Below are 15568 nucleotides of genomic sequence, written 5' to 3' on the forward strand. Positions count from 1 at the left end.
TAGAACATTTATTTGACAACTTATTTGACTTGCTACGTTTTGATGTCATTCAATATCACTACTCAATCATCATTGTCAGAGTGTTCTTCATCACTTTCTTCATGCATGATTACTGTGCTATACATTGGCCTCTATTTATTCACAATGCAGCATCATGATCAGTCATGGCTTTGTGTGTCCTGAGATAATTGTACATTCTGGAAATATTTGCTAGTGATCAAGCATTTGTGTTTAGATTCCTAATTTGTACTCTGCCTATCAGCAGTTTTGATAGTTCTTTACCTGTTCAATTGTAGTGTATCTTTTTCTTTCTCTTGTGGTGTTTCAAGAAACACACAAAACAAAGACAATTCAAGGTACAAACGGAGCAAAGATTATCTAATGTATCAGTGTGCACATGGGAGATACAGCTCAAGAAATACTGCCCCCCAGTTGCGGCTTACCTATTTATAAACCTCCACCTTCACACCAGTTACTCAAGCATCCTTATTGTTCACATATCGAACAAGCTTTGTAAAGTTGATCATGCCTTCACCTTACGGTATATCAAACTATAAAGCTAATTGAGTACCCATCTTATACTGCTTATAATTCCTTAAAAAGGTTAGTCAAGTCTCCACAGTACATAGATTTTTTTGAAAAGTTAAGCAGTTCTTCACCTTACATGGTAGGGTCACAACTTGAATCAGTTATGCCTCACCATTGGATTGCCTACCACAACATACCACTAAACTTTAGTAGGCACCTATCCTATTGTATATAGAACCCCTCTTTGTAGTTAATTCTTTAACCTCTACATTCCTTTGTCTTTGAAGAAGTATATATTGTGCCTTGGAATGGTAAATGGTTTGTTATTGCCTGTTTTCCAAGCATTAATTGTACTGGAAAGGATAATCCCTTTTCCAATGATCTTTCACAAAACTGCCACAATGCAAAGTGAAAGCTGTTTTATTGCTTGACAATTATCATTGATTTAATAGTATGCACCATATGTTCTCCAGCACTTTGAATATGATAGTGAGATGACAGTGTGATCTGTGTCAGTTATACTTAGTACACATCTAAGTGTACTGTCAACCATTAGTAGATACTAACCATTCCATAATACCAAATAATTGAAGATGGTTGTCATTGTATTCCTGCATTCATACTCAACATGCTACTAAGTCATCAAACAATGGGAAATTTGGAGCAACAATCTAACACAAGGAAGTAATGTTGTGGTTCTGTTCGCCGAGCTGGAAGTTTTTGTTGCAAACGTTTCGTCCCCTGGCTAGGCGACATCATCAGTGCTTGGGAGCCTCCTGCGAAGCGCTTCTTTGATGTTTCCTCCGGTGTTTACAGTGGGAGCTTCGCAGGAGGCTCCCAAGCACTGATGATGTCGCCTAGCCAGGGGACGAAACGTTTGCAACAAAAACTTCCAGCTCGGCGAACAGAACCACAACAACGAGCACCCGAGCTACAAATCTTCGCACAAACATGGAAGTAATCTTATCAGCACGCTGTCAGTGGGACTACTGCAACAAACACTACATCAAACAGGCAGGAAAACATGAGCACCAACAAGTCACCAAAAGGCATGACCAGCTATCACTAGTATCCTTACAAACAGACGAAGAAGGACACTACTTCAATTGGGACAACACATCCATCCTTAGACAGCTAAAAAGAGACACACATGGGAATTCCTAGAGGCCTGGCATTCAAACCGGAACTCCATCAATAAACACATCAATTTGAACCTCATTTACCAACCTCTGAGAAAAAAAAACTGGAAATGATACCACCCACCTTCAGAGACTAAGGCACATAAATAGAAAGCAGGACAGAACACGAGCGCTTCAACAGAGGCCCACTGATAATGGGATCTTGATCTGCTGGGTCAATGGGCTTGAGGAGTGGCAGATGGAGTTTAATTTTCATAAAATGTGAGATATTTCATTTTGGTAAGACATAAGAAGGGCAGGGACTTACACAGTTAATAGTAGGGACCTGGAGGGTGTTGTAGAATAGTGAGACGCGGGGTTCAAGTACATAGTTCCTTGAAAGCGGTGTCATAGGTAGACAGGGTGATGAAGAAGGCATCTGGCACATCCTCCTCCATTGCTCAGATCATTGAATGCAGGTGTTAGGATGTCATATTGCTGCTGTTCAGAATGTTAGTGAGGCCACTTTTGGAATACTGTGTACAGTTCTGGTCACCCTGCTATAGAGAAGATATTATTAAATTGGAAAGGACGCAGAAAAGATTTACAAGAATGCTACCAGGACTGGAGAGATTGAGTTATAGTGAGAGGCTGGATAGGCTGAGACTTTTTTCTCTGGAATGTAGAATGTTGAGGGGTCACGTTATAGAGGTTTATAAAATCATGAGGGGCATAGATAAGGTGAATAGCAAAGGTCTTTTTTCCCTAGGGTGGGGGAACGCAAAACCAGTGGGCACAATTTTAAGGTGATAGGAGAAAGATTTAAACAGAACCTGAGGGGCAACTTTTTCACACAAAGGGTAGTACACATGTGGAATGAACTGCTAGAGGACATGGTAAGTACAGATACAGTTATATTATTTAAAGGGCATTAGGACAGGTACATGAATAGGAAAGGTTTCAAGGGACATGGGTCAAATGCAGACAAATGGGACTAGTTTAGTTTCAGAAAATTGGTCGACATGGATGAGTTGGACTGACAGATCTGTTTCCATACTCTATGACCCGATAATACCTTTTGCAAGAGGGCAGAGTGTAAGGTATCTACTTTGCTGACAATAGAAAAATAGGTGGGAGGGCATACTTTGATGATGATAAAAGGAGTCTGCAAGGGGATATCGATAAAGTTAGTGGGCAAAAACCTGGCAGACGGAGTTTATGCAGGAAAGTGTAAGATCATGCATTTGGTAGGAAGTATCAAATGGCAGACTATTATTTAAATGGAAAGAGACTCCAAAAAGGTACAATGTAGAGGGATCTGTTTGTTCTTGTGCATGCAACACAAAATGGTAGCATGCAGGTGCAACAAGTAATTAGGAAGGCAAATGGAATTTTGGCCTTTACTCCGAGGAAGTTGAAGTTTAGAAATGGGAACTCTTGTGGGTGAGACTACACTTGGAGTGCCGTGTACATTTTTGTTCTCGATAAGGCACAGGAGGTTGTTCAAAATAGATTTAATAGACTGAATCGTGTGATGAAAGGATTGACTTATCAAGAATGGCTAAACTACTTAGGCCTTTATTCATTAGAGAGTTTTAAGAAGATTTGTAGCTCAGGTTGAGTTTCTGGATGTAGGTTTGCTCACTGAGCTGGAAGATTCATGTTCAGATGTTTTGTCACCATACTAGGTAACATCTTCAGTGAGCCTCCGGACGAAGCATTGCTGATGATTCCGGCTTTCTATTTATACGTTTGGGTTTCTTTGGGTTGGTGATGTCATTTTCTGTGGTGATATCATTTCATGTTATTTTTTTCAGGGGATGGTAAATCGGGACCAAGTCAATGTGTTTGTTGATAGAGTTCCAGCTGGAATGCCATGCTTCTAGGAATTCTTGTGTATGTCTTTGTTTGGCTTGTCCTAGGATGGATGTGTTGTCCCAGTCAAAGAGGTGTCCTTCTTTATTTGTACATAAGCATATTACTGAGAGAGGATCATGTCGCTTTGTGGCTAGTTGGTGATCATGTATCCTAGTGGCTAGTTTTCTGCCTGGTTGCCCAGTGTAGTGTTTGTTACAGTCCTTGCACGGTATTTTGTAAATGATATTAGTTTTGCTTGTTGTCTGGATAGGGTCTTTCAAGTTCACTAGCTGCTGTTTTAGTGTGTTGGTGGGTTTGTGGGGCATCATGATGCCAAGGGGTCTGAGTAGTTTCTAATTATTCATTAGAGTTTGGAATAATTTGGTGTGATCTTAATGAAAACACACAAGGGAGCATGACGGTGTAGAAATTGAGTAGATGTATCCACTAGTTAGGGAATCTTAAACTGGGGAACACAGTTACAAAATAAAAGGGCATTCATTTAAAACTGATTTGTGAAATAATTTCTTCTCCAGAGGGTAGCAAGTATCTGGAAATCTCTACCCCAGAGTTGTAGAGATTAAATCATTGCATGTACTCAAAGAGGAAGTAGTGAATTAGATTTTATTGTCATGTATACTCAAGTGCAGGAATACAAGAGTACAGTGAAAAGTGTACAGTCACTATTCCCGGTGCCATCTTAGATACACAGGTACCTAGTCTTAGATATAAAGTAGAAAATAAAGAAATAATGTTAGAAGTTCAACATTACAGTCCTTCTTAAATGCTAGGCCATAGGCCTGGATCCAGGCTCTTCCACCCCAACTCAGAGACCAACACCAGCTGGAAATAGTCGGCCAGCCTTGAGTTCCTTCGCCAGATGTCACATTGCCATCTTGCCTCTACCAACATTGTCACTGCCACGATTCCACACAGGGCCAATCTCAACAATGCAGCTAGCTCTGAAGCTGACGTATTCTATACTGGGTACTAGGCCCAAACTTGCTTCCCTCTGCCAATGCCAGGAACAGACTCACAATTCCCACCCCACCGTCACCACCAGATATACAACCTCGACTCCCTTGAAGCAACTGAGCTCTCCACAGAAGGTAAGTTTAAAAAAAATTGAAAGAAGAAAAAAAAAAGTAAAAGCGAATGCTGCCACTTTGTTCCAGTAGGTAGACTTTTGAAATAACAGGGAGTTGATGGTTAGGCTGAGCTGGCACAAAAGAGGAGTTGAGGCCTAGAATGCATCAATCATGATCTTATTGAATAGCAGGACAACCTTGATGGCCCAAATGGTCTACTTTTGCCCTTGTTTACATTCTTGATGTAAATAGTTGCTTTTGTAGTGTTCTTTAGCTATATCTTCTGCTCAAAGTGCTTTTGAACTGAGCTTTTAGGATCATTTAACTGAAAGTGCATCAGGAATCCTTTTAAGAGAAAGGCAGTGTGCTCACTGCTGTTGTACAAGTATGTGTAATCTTTAGCTTTGATTGTATTTGTAGCTTCAGCCTCGTTTTTTTCAGTACAACTCTCTTAGATAATCCTTTTTTGAATGAACTGAAAGAAAGTTAGCTCTGTCGTCTTAACGGTCAATGCCCTATCTACAAATCTGCACAGCATTCTGTACCGTCAGAAACAAATGCTACTGATTGTTACAATTCACTGATGCCCAAATCTGCTGTTCAGTTAATCTTCCAAATAGCTTCCACCAAAATATTGACACCTTCTTTATAGGTAGTGACCACCACTAACCATTATGCAATTTTTGCCTCCAACATGGTTATATTATCAGATTGGACAATGTTTATATTATCTCTTGTAACAGAAGAAATCAGGTAAATGTATTGAGGCATTGAAAAATCCAACAGAACATCTATTACACGTAGGTATTATATACATTGCATTATTCAGGCATATCAGCGTCTGGCACAACGTTAAGCTATTAAGTTACATGCTTCAAATGATCTGCTGTAAGATGGAGTGTGAGGTCTTTGTAGTCTCAGATGATATGCTGTGATACAGTTATGGTACATTCCTAAAAGCGTATTGACATATTAATCGTGAAACACAGCCTAAAAAGGTAAACTCTTTCTCCAAAGACCTGTCAATTCTTCCAACATATTTTCCTCTCCTATTTCACACCTGCAACATCCACAAATATTTGACTCTTCTGGGAACATTCTGAAGAATTCTCTGATGATTCAAAGCAGTCCCGGGCGGCCCAATGTCAGAAGCAAGGAAGATCCCAGCCGGGAAAGGAGGAGGGTCCTATGGTCACGCGCTCAGCTGTAGGTGTGTGGGCGGATGCGCGGCCGCGGTGCTCGTGCGCGAGCAGTGCGCGCTCTGCTTGGTGTTGGTGAGAAGCAGCGATGAGCGAATCCAGCCGGCGGGGCAGTGACCATAGAAACTACAGCGGCTGCAAGCGGCCTCGGAACGGCGGCAATAAAGTGACAGTGGCCCTCGGTGCGCAATGCGGAGATGAGGGCAAGGGTAAGGTGGTCGACCTCTTGGCCACTGATGCTGACATTGTCTGCAGGTGCCAGGTAAGGGCAGCTCCTGCAAAAGAAACTCTGGCACATGCTGCTATATTACATTGTGACAGATTCCATTTCCCAAACTTTGATTTTTAAGTTACAAACACGGGGGGAATGTAGCTTCTAGCTTCTATTTCATTTCGTTATTTCATACGTTAATTTGCAATTTATAGCTGCGATATAGGAACCATTTCTGATTTTAACCTCATTGGTTGTGACACCATTCCGTCTTGAGAGTAGGTCAGTCATCCAGTGCAGGGAATGAAAACTTGACTAAAAATAGACGTGGATTTTGTTTAGTGTGAAAGTGGCCTCAGATTCTATCAAGGTCGAGCGTCCCCTGACGCAATTGTAACTGATAGTTAAGAGAAGAGTTTTAGTAGGTTCTGAGAGACATGCACTCTTCCGCCAAAAATATCAGCTTGAGGCCGGCATATTGTTTGTAATGTTGATAAAATCGTGTATGTTCAGTTGTTTAGGAGGGCGTAACTAAAGTGTATTTCGTTATGAGATTAAAAATATAAAGTTTAGACTGATCGAAAGACATGCAGCTGAAGGAAGCAATTTGCCCCAAACTAATTGACCAATACACATCATCCAACTGCCTCATGAAACTGTTGCTTAAGTGATTACAATAACTGTATCCTGTCTGAAAAAACATAGTTGAAATTTTGTAGGCTACTTGAAGAACTTGCTGAAGTCAGCCCTCGTTTACTTTTGAGTTTATTTGAACAGACAGTAGGACACTTTACATCAGAATGAATTTTTGTCACCACAAACCTTTAGCTGCTGAACTGATGGTATCACCATCTGTACTTTATTGTTACCAGCAATCGCTTGTTACTAGTACAAGCTTTTTCTTGTCAAGTATTGATATAGTATCAATGAGTGGGAGCTAATAAATCCACACCTGCCTTGAAGATTTTATAAAATCATCTTTCCTGTATTTCAATAAAGGAAATGTTTCTTTAAAAAGGGATGCTTTGACTGAACTACTTTACAATTAATTTTGTCAAAAGGTTGCCTATTGAGAATCCTTAACTATCCAACTCTTTGCAAGATTACACTCAATTATGTTGAGCAACAAGTACTTTTTAAAAGTGTTCTTGTGTGAACAGTGCACTCAATATCAGTTTATCTGGTCATTTTAGCAGTGGATCCGATTGTCTGTTCTTCTGTTTTAGAACAGTATGAGAGCTACAATTTGAGAATCCCAGAATATACGTACAGCAAACAATACTTCAAGTGAAAACAAAAAGTGCTGGAAATCGCAGCAGACCAGGCAGCATCCATGGAAAGCAGCTAACATTTTGAGTACAGATTACTCATCAGAACAGCATTTCTGTTTTCAGTACAGATTCCAGCAGCTGCAGTAATTTGTTCCTAAACAATATTTCTAAGTTAGCAGGCTGCAACTTTGATGTGGAATAGTGCAAGTTTCTAAGATGTAAAGAGCCTTTACTTCTTAGTGTGGTTATATTTTGACTTATTACTTGGGCTATATGGTTAACGGACCAAGGAAATGGGAAGTTCTGAATGAGAGAGCTCTGTAAGCATAAATCAAGATCAGACACTGCTGAAAGAAACAACTCCCAACTGGAATCACCATAGCAGCCAACTGCTGATGTCATCAATGGCAAGTAAGTGCTAACCATCTTTCCTGAAAATCAGGCTTTCCACAAATGTAGATTATGGTTCACAAAAACAATTAGATACTGGATTAAAGAAAAGATTGGCAAGGAGAAGACCATAGAAATATAGATTCATTGATGAAGTAAACCTTTAAGGAATTTAAAATAGGAAAGACAGGTGGAAAGGAAAAGAGGTTTAGGGAGGGAATTCCAGAACTTGGACTCTGAACATTCTGTGTCATCAGTGGTGGAGTGAATAAAATCAGATTACTCGAGACCTCAATTAGATGAACACAAACATTTTAGGGCTGGCATGAAGGAGATGACAGGGTTTGGGAGCGGCAAGAAGTGATTTTAAAAGGAAGATGAAAATGTTAAAATCAAGGTTTTGTTTAACTGGGAGCCAGTGCAGGTGAACATGCACCTGGGGTAGATGAATAATCAGGACTTGATGCAATGTGTTACAGGCTAATAATTTAAAAATCTTAAGCAGCCTTGTCAGTTTTAGATATTCTCTTGGGTTGAAAGCAGTAGTATTTATAGGGAATTTTTACCATGGAGTGGATATGAATCACAACAATAGAGCACTCAATGCAAAGAATATCATTACTGTAGCTGTACCCATTAACAACATGTGTAATGATGCACTTCAATAAGTGGTTCACATAATAGTTGTTACGTTGATATTTATGTTGAATCTTGGGTGGTTTAACATGACAGAGATGCTTACATTCGAGCTGTCATTATTGTGGTTTTTAAAAGTCTCCAGTATTCACATTAAAAAGTGTTTTGTCAACTTTTTTTTCATTAGGAACAGTTCTGTTCAGAAAGCTCTTATTTTTGTGTTAAGTCTTCATGATCCTTTTTACATTAAACATTTCATTCTGCATTCATAAACATAATCAGTTTTTAAGAAAGAGATTCGCCTTTACTCTGAAAGAAGTATTGCTCATCAGCCAAAATCAATGACTTTCAAGTTGACAAGCTATTATACAGCCACTTGAAGAGACTGGTAATAATGCTGTCTAATGTTTTGTTCTTGACCAGCTGCTGCTTGATTTATTTGAAGGTATTTTCTTCCCGAAAGAACATACATCCTTTCTTGGTCTGGGCAATGTGTGACTCTATTTTGTTGTTGGCTTGAAGTTTATCTTCAAAGTGCCTTGACAGCAATTGAGTTTATCAAACTTCTTTCAAGAAGAGGACTCCCTCTGCTACTTTCTCAGGGGAATTAAAGTTGCGCAATAAAATCCAAACAATTCAATGCCACTCACGATTGACCATGAAAGCAAATTTGTATTTACACCTTTCATCTGTATTATTACAGTCTTCCTATCCTGCATTTTATATATTGTGGCATCTTTAGGAGTATGACATAAAGAATATAGGAGCAGGAGCAAGCCATTCAGTCCCTCAAGCCTGTTCTGCCATTTTAGATCAACCTCAATGTGATATTCCCATTCTATCCCCACATCCCTTGATGGCAATAGTAGCTAGAAATCTTTTGATCTGTTGAAGTTAATAATGAGGTGGAGGTGCCGGTGTTGGACTGGGGTGGACAAAGTCAGAAGTCACATAATACCAAGTTATAGTCCAACAGGTTTATTTGAAATCACAAGCTTTTGGAGCGCTGCTCCTTTATCAGGTGAAACACACGTCATCTGATGAAGGAGCAGCACTCCAAAAGTTTGTGATTTCAAATAAACCTGTTGGACTAAAACCTGTATCATATGATTTTGAAATTAATAATGACTGGACTTCTATCGCTCTTTGGAATTCTCTATTCCAAAGATTCACTATTCTGTGAGTAAAAATGTCCTTCATTTCAGACCTATATGGCTTCCCTTTTATTCTGAGACTGTATGCCCTGGTTCTAGGCCCCACAGCTGAGAGATCTTTATTTTCTGCAACAATTGGCCTCAGCGTCTGAAAGTTGGATTTCTTCCCCCAGCATCTGTATGTAAGTATTTATTTATCTTTTTCCAAATTATAACTGAACTATCTGTTCGTTCATAAGATAGAAGCAGGAATACATCATTCAGCTCCTCTTGCCTGCAATATCCTTCCACGACATAGCTAATCATCAACAATGCCATTTTCCTGTGCTATCCCAATGTCCCCTGAAGTAATTAGTCTCCAAATATTTATCAATCTGAGACTTGAAAATACACAATGACAGTGTTTCCACAGCACTCAGGGTTAGACTGTTCCAAAGATTTACTACCTATATGTAGAAATTCCTCCTAAATTTCTTCCCCTTATTCTAAGCCTATGTTCCTTTTTTCTAGATCATCTACTGGCAGAATCACCCTTTCTGCATCCAGCCCTTTAAGAATTCTTCAAGTTGCGATGAAATCACCTCTCATTCTTCTAAATTCCAGAGATGATAAACTCTATCTTCTTAATCCTTTCTCATAGGATAATCCCACCATTCCATGAATTAGTCTGGTGAACCTCTGTTGCACTCTGGCAGTTTTTTCTTTCTTAGGTGAGGGGACCAAACTGCACGTAATTCACCAAAAGCAGTCTCTCCAAAGTTCTATACAGTTGAAGCAAGACATCTTTCCCTTTGTAATCCTCTAGCAATAAATGCCAATATACCATTTGCCTTCATCATTGCTTGTTGCACCTGCATGTTAACTTTCCATGACTTATGAAGGACAAATGCATCTTCAGCTCTTTCAAATCTTTCATCATTTATGTAATGTCTTGTATAAGTATTCTCCCTACCAAAGTTGGTCACCTCACACTTATCCACATTATATTCCATCTGTCATGATCTTGCACATTCACTCAGTTTATCCAAATTCCTTTGCAGCCTCTTTGCACCATCCGTATGTTCCCATTTGGTCATAGAGTCATAGAGATGTACAACACGGAAACAGACCCTTCGGTACAACTCGTCCATGCTGACCAGATATCCCAATCTAGTCCCACCTGCCAGCACCTGGCCCATATCCCTCCAAACCCTTCCTATTCATATACCCATCCAGACGCCTCTTAAATGTTACAATTGTACCAGCCCCCACCACTTCCTCTGACAGCTCATTCTATACACGTACCACCCTCTGCATGAAAAAAATTACCCCTTAGGCCTCTTTTATATCTTTCCCCTCTCATCCTAAACCTATGCCCTCTAGTTCTGGACTCCCTCACCCCAGGGATGATTATCTCATCCAAATCATTGGTATCAATTGTGAAAAGTTCAGGGCCAAGCACTGAACCGTGCTAGTCCTATCTGCCACCTTGAGAATGCCCCATTTATTCTTACTGTTTTTTCTTTTTATTAACCAATCCCGCATCGGACCCTTTATCCTCTGTGCTCTATTTTTGTTTACGAACTTGTGTAGGATCTTATTGAATCCCATCTAAGATTCCAAATACACAATATTCTCACTAATTCCCTGCTCTCCAATAATTGTTTATGTGATTTGGTTTCCCTTTCATCAATCTAGGTTGACTGACCAACCTGATTTTTTTTTTTTAAAGTAAACTTGGTTGCTGAAGATCTGGAACAAAAACAGAAAATGCTGATCTAAAGAAGGTCACTGGACTCGAAACATTAACTCTACTTCCTCTCCACAGATGCTGCCAGACCTGCTGAGTTTCTCCAATAATTTTGATTATTATTTTCTAAGTGCCCAGTTATCACACCCTTCATATTAGATTCTAGTATGTTTCCTATTACTAACGTAAGGCTGACAGTTCTGTAGTTCCCTGTGGTCCTTATGTGAAAGTTCAGATCTTTGTATAGAAAACACCGCTATATTTCTGTTCGTCACGGCTGTCTATCCAGTCCAGTCTCCCTCGTGGAGTAGCTAAAGGTCAGACTGGATTCATCAGAAAGAACATGAGAAGGTCAGTTAAATGTCTGTTGTTGACAGTCAAACAAGATCTGATGTTGTGCCACCAGTCACTTGGATGTTTCATTATTTTGTTGCATGTTGAAGGTGCTTTAAAAACTCATCCCGAAACCCATGCATGATTTGCTGTTAAGAAGTTTTTTAAAAAAAAATTTGCAGTACTGTTTGCAGATGTTTGAACCCGTTCTGTATTTCGAGTACAAATGTTAGAAAAGAATCAGATTGTGAAACAATAAAGCTTTACATTTAGGTTTATATTTCTGCACCAGACTACATTTTTGAAATAAATTAATAAGATGTACAGAAATGTAAATCAATTTCAGCAAATCTCACTTGGCATACTGTAAAGCTGAATATTTTTGGCACTACTTGATGTTGCTATATTTTAAAGATTGAAGTGCTGATGCTGGCTTCTTTAGCTGGCTGACTGGTTTGTCCTGCTCTATAGTGACCCCTCTAGAACTGTTGTTATGGGTCAAGTATATAAGACACAGATAAGCAGAAAGTACAGAATAGTGAATAGAGAAATCAGAGTTATTCAAGCACACATTTTTATCCATTATACCATAGAGCCTAGACTTTGTTAACAGAGACTTTATCTACAAACCTAACATTTATTACCTTCCAAACAATAGTCAAGCCACCTATTAATTGCGATGTACTGAAAACATTAAGTGGTAGTAGCAGAACGTGAAAGGGCTTATTTTCACCTCTCATTTATATGGTACTTTTCATGATCACTAGGCATCACAAGATGCTTGACAGTCAATGCTATACTTTCGAAAGATCAAAAGCAGAAGTTGCTGGAAAAGCTTAGCAGGTCTGGCAGCATCCTCAGAAGGGAGGAAGGGTCACTGGACACAAAACGTTAACTCTGATGTCTCTTAACAGATGCTGCAAGACCTGCTGAAATTTTTCAGCAACTTAGAACGTAGAACAGTACAGCACATTATAGGTCCTTCAGCCCTCCATGTTATGCCGACATTTACCATACTCTAAGATCAAACTAACCTACAAAGCCTTTCATTGTACTATCTTCCATGTGCCTATCCAAGAGTCGCTTAAATGTCCCTAATGTATCTGAGCTGAAAATGTGTTGCTGGAAAATGCGCAGCAGGTCAGGCAGCATCCAACGAACAGGAGAATCGACGTTTCGGGCATAAGCCCTTCTTCAGGAATCATTCCTGAAGAAGGGCTTATGCCCGAAACGTCGATTCTCCTGTTCCTTGGATGCTGCCTGACCTGCTGCGCTTTTCCAGCAACACATTTTCAGCTCTGATATCCAGCATCTGCAGCCCTCACTTTCTCCTAATGTATCTGACTCTAGTACTACTGCTGGCAGTACATTCCACACACTTACCGCTCTGTGTAAGAAAAAAAAAAATTCTACCTCCTGACATCTCCCCTAAACCTTCCAGCAATCGCCTTAAAATTATGCCCCCTCATGATACACACTTCCACCATTGGAAAAAGTCTCTGGCTATCCACTGTATCTGTGCCTCTCATCATCTTGTATCAAGTCACCTCTCATCCTTCTTCACTCCAGTGAGAAAAGTCCTAGCTCCCTCAACCTTTCTTCATAGTACATGCCTTCCAGTCCAGACTGAATCCCAGTAAAACTCCTCTCCACCCACTTTAGCTTCCACATCCTTCCTATAATGAAGCAACCAGAACTAAACACTATATTCCAAGTGTGCTGTATAGAACTGTAGCATAACCTTGCGGCTCTTAAACGCAATCCCCCTGCTAATGAAAGCCAACACGCCATACACTATCTTGACAACCCTAATCAACTTGGGTGGCAACTTTGAGGGATCTCCGGACATAGATCTCAAAATCCCTCTGTTCCTCCATACTGCCAGGAATCCTGCCTTTAACCCTGTAATCTGCATTCAAATTCAACCTTTCAAAGTGAATCACTTCACACTTCTCCAGGTTGAGTTCCTGCTTATCAGCACAGTTCTGCATCCTGTCAATGTCCCATTGCAACCTACAACAGCCTTTCCCACTATCTACCACTCCACCAATCTTAGTGTCATCGGCTCATTTACTAACCCATCCTTGCACTTCCTCATCCAAGTCATTTATAAAAATCACAAAGAGCAAAGGTCCCAGAACATATCCCTGGGGAATACCACTGGACACTAAGTTCCAGGCTTGAATACTTTCCATCTAACACCACCCTCTGTCTTCGATGGGCCATCCACTTCTGTATCTAGACAGCCAGATTTCCCTGTATCCCGTGCCTCCATACTTTCTGAATGAGTCTACCACAGGTAACCACATCAAGTGCCTTGCTAAAATCCAAGTACACCACATCCACTGCCCTACCATCATCCATGTGTTTTGTCATATCCTCAAAGAATTCAGTAAAGTTTGTGAGGCATGACCTGCCTCTTAAAGCCACGCTAACTATCTCTAATCAAACTATGGTTTTCCAAGTAATCATAAATCTTGTCTCTCAAAATCCTCTCCAATTCCCAGGATTATACCTATTCCCTTTCTTGAACAAGGGAATAACATTTGCCACCCTCCAATCATTTGGCACTACTCCAGTGGACAGTGGCAAAGATCATTGCCAAAGGTGCAGCAATCTCTTCCCTCATTTCCTATAATAACCTAGGGTATATCCTTTCTGTCCAAGGGAATTTATTTATGCTCGTGATTTTCAAAACTTTCAGCTCATCCTCCTTCTTGACATCAACCTGTATCATGCTGTCTTCGGAAACATCAAGGACCATCTCGGTAGTGAATACCGAAGGAAAGTATTCATTAAGGACCTCCCCAACTACTCCAACTCCAGGCAGAGGTTCCTCCACTATCCCTGATTGGCGCTACCCTCACTTTGGCCATCCTCTAGTTCCTCACATAAGTGTAGAATGCCTTGGGGTTTTCCTTTATCCTACCCGTTAAAGCTTTTCCTTGCCCCCTTCTAGCTCTCCTAAGTCCATTCTTCAGTTTCTTCCTGGCTACCTTGTAACCCTTTAGAGCCCTGTCTGATCTTTGCTTTTTCAACCTTAAGTAAGTTTCCTTCTTCGTCTTGATGAGATGTTCCTCAGCCTTTGTGTATTTCCCTGAGAACATCTGTTCCCAATTTAAGTGCCTCAGTTCTTGCCTAATTGCATTGTAATTCCTCCTCCCCCAATTAACTACTTTCCAATATCGTCTGCTCTTTTCCATGAGTATAGTAAAGGTCAGGAAGTTGTGATCGCTATTACCGAAATGCTCTCCCACTGAGAGATCAGACACCTGGCATGATTCACTAGCAAGCACCAAATCTAATATGGCCTCCCCACTAGTTGGCCTATCTACATATTGAATGAGGAATCCTTCTGGACATACCTGACAAAACCTATCCATCCAAACTATTTGAACTAGGAAGTTAAAGTCACCCATGACAACACCCTGTTACTTTTGCACCTTTCCAAAATCTGCCTCCAATCTGCTCCTCCATGTTTCTGTTACAACTTAGGTGGGTCTGTAGAAAATACCCAACAAAGTGACTGCACCTTTCCAGTTTGACTTCTACCCATACTGACTATGTAGACAAACTCCCTCAGCGACATCCCTTTCTGCAGCTGTAATACTATCCCTGATTAGCAATGCCACTACCCCATCTCTTTTACCTTCACACATAGAATATAGAATAGTACAGCACAGGGCAGACCCTTCGGCCTGTTAAGTTCTTTTTTTCCTGAGATCCTTCCACACTTGATGCAACTGCAACACACCAACTTCTGTGAACAACCAAAGTTTATTAAGCACAATAAATACATGCTTTGGAGAAACCCTGAACACTCTTCGCTATGCTTGCGAAGCATGTCCAAGGAAGCTATCCGAACAAAAGGAAACAGTCCTTCATTTATAGAAAGTCTTTACATCACAGTCAGTAATGCCCACAAGACAACCCCCAGTCACTCCCTTTTAGTTATATGCCACTCAAGATACAATGCAGTGACCACGTCGTCTCCAAAAACAATGTAATGCAAATCATCCCTTAATGGCCAGATCTGGTGTGAATTGTATTTTTT

General features: G+C 40.3%; 1 protein-coding gene across 1 annotated transcript in view; it reads left to right on the forward strand.

Annotated features, from left to right (window-relative positions):
• The first annotated feature begins 5842 nt into the window (after positions 1 to 5842).
• Positions 5843 to 15568, forward strand: part of adss1 (adenylosuccinate synthase 1) — a 37482-nt gene continuing 27756 nt past the window's right edge. The window contains exon 1 of the mRNA XM_043697557.2: positions 5843 to 6052. Coding sequence (XP_043553492.1) covers positions 5879 to 6052 — 174 coding nt within the window. The 5' untranslated portion in view covers positions 5843 to 5878. The remainder of the gene's footprint in view (positions 6053 to 15568) is intronic.

Source organism: Chiloscyllium plagiosum, unplaced genomic scaffold (genome assembly GCF_037043375.1).
Source record: "Chiloscyllium plagiosum isolate Xiang-an unplaced genomic scaffold, Cpla_swu_hap1 HiC_scaffold_8, whole genome shotgun sequence".
In the NCBI taxonomy this organism is placed as follows: Eukaryota; Metazoa; Chordata; class Chondrichthyes; order Orectolobiformes; family Hemiscylliidae; genus Chiloscyllium; species Chiloscyllium plagiosum.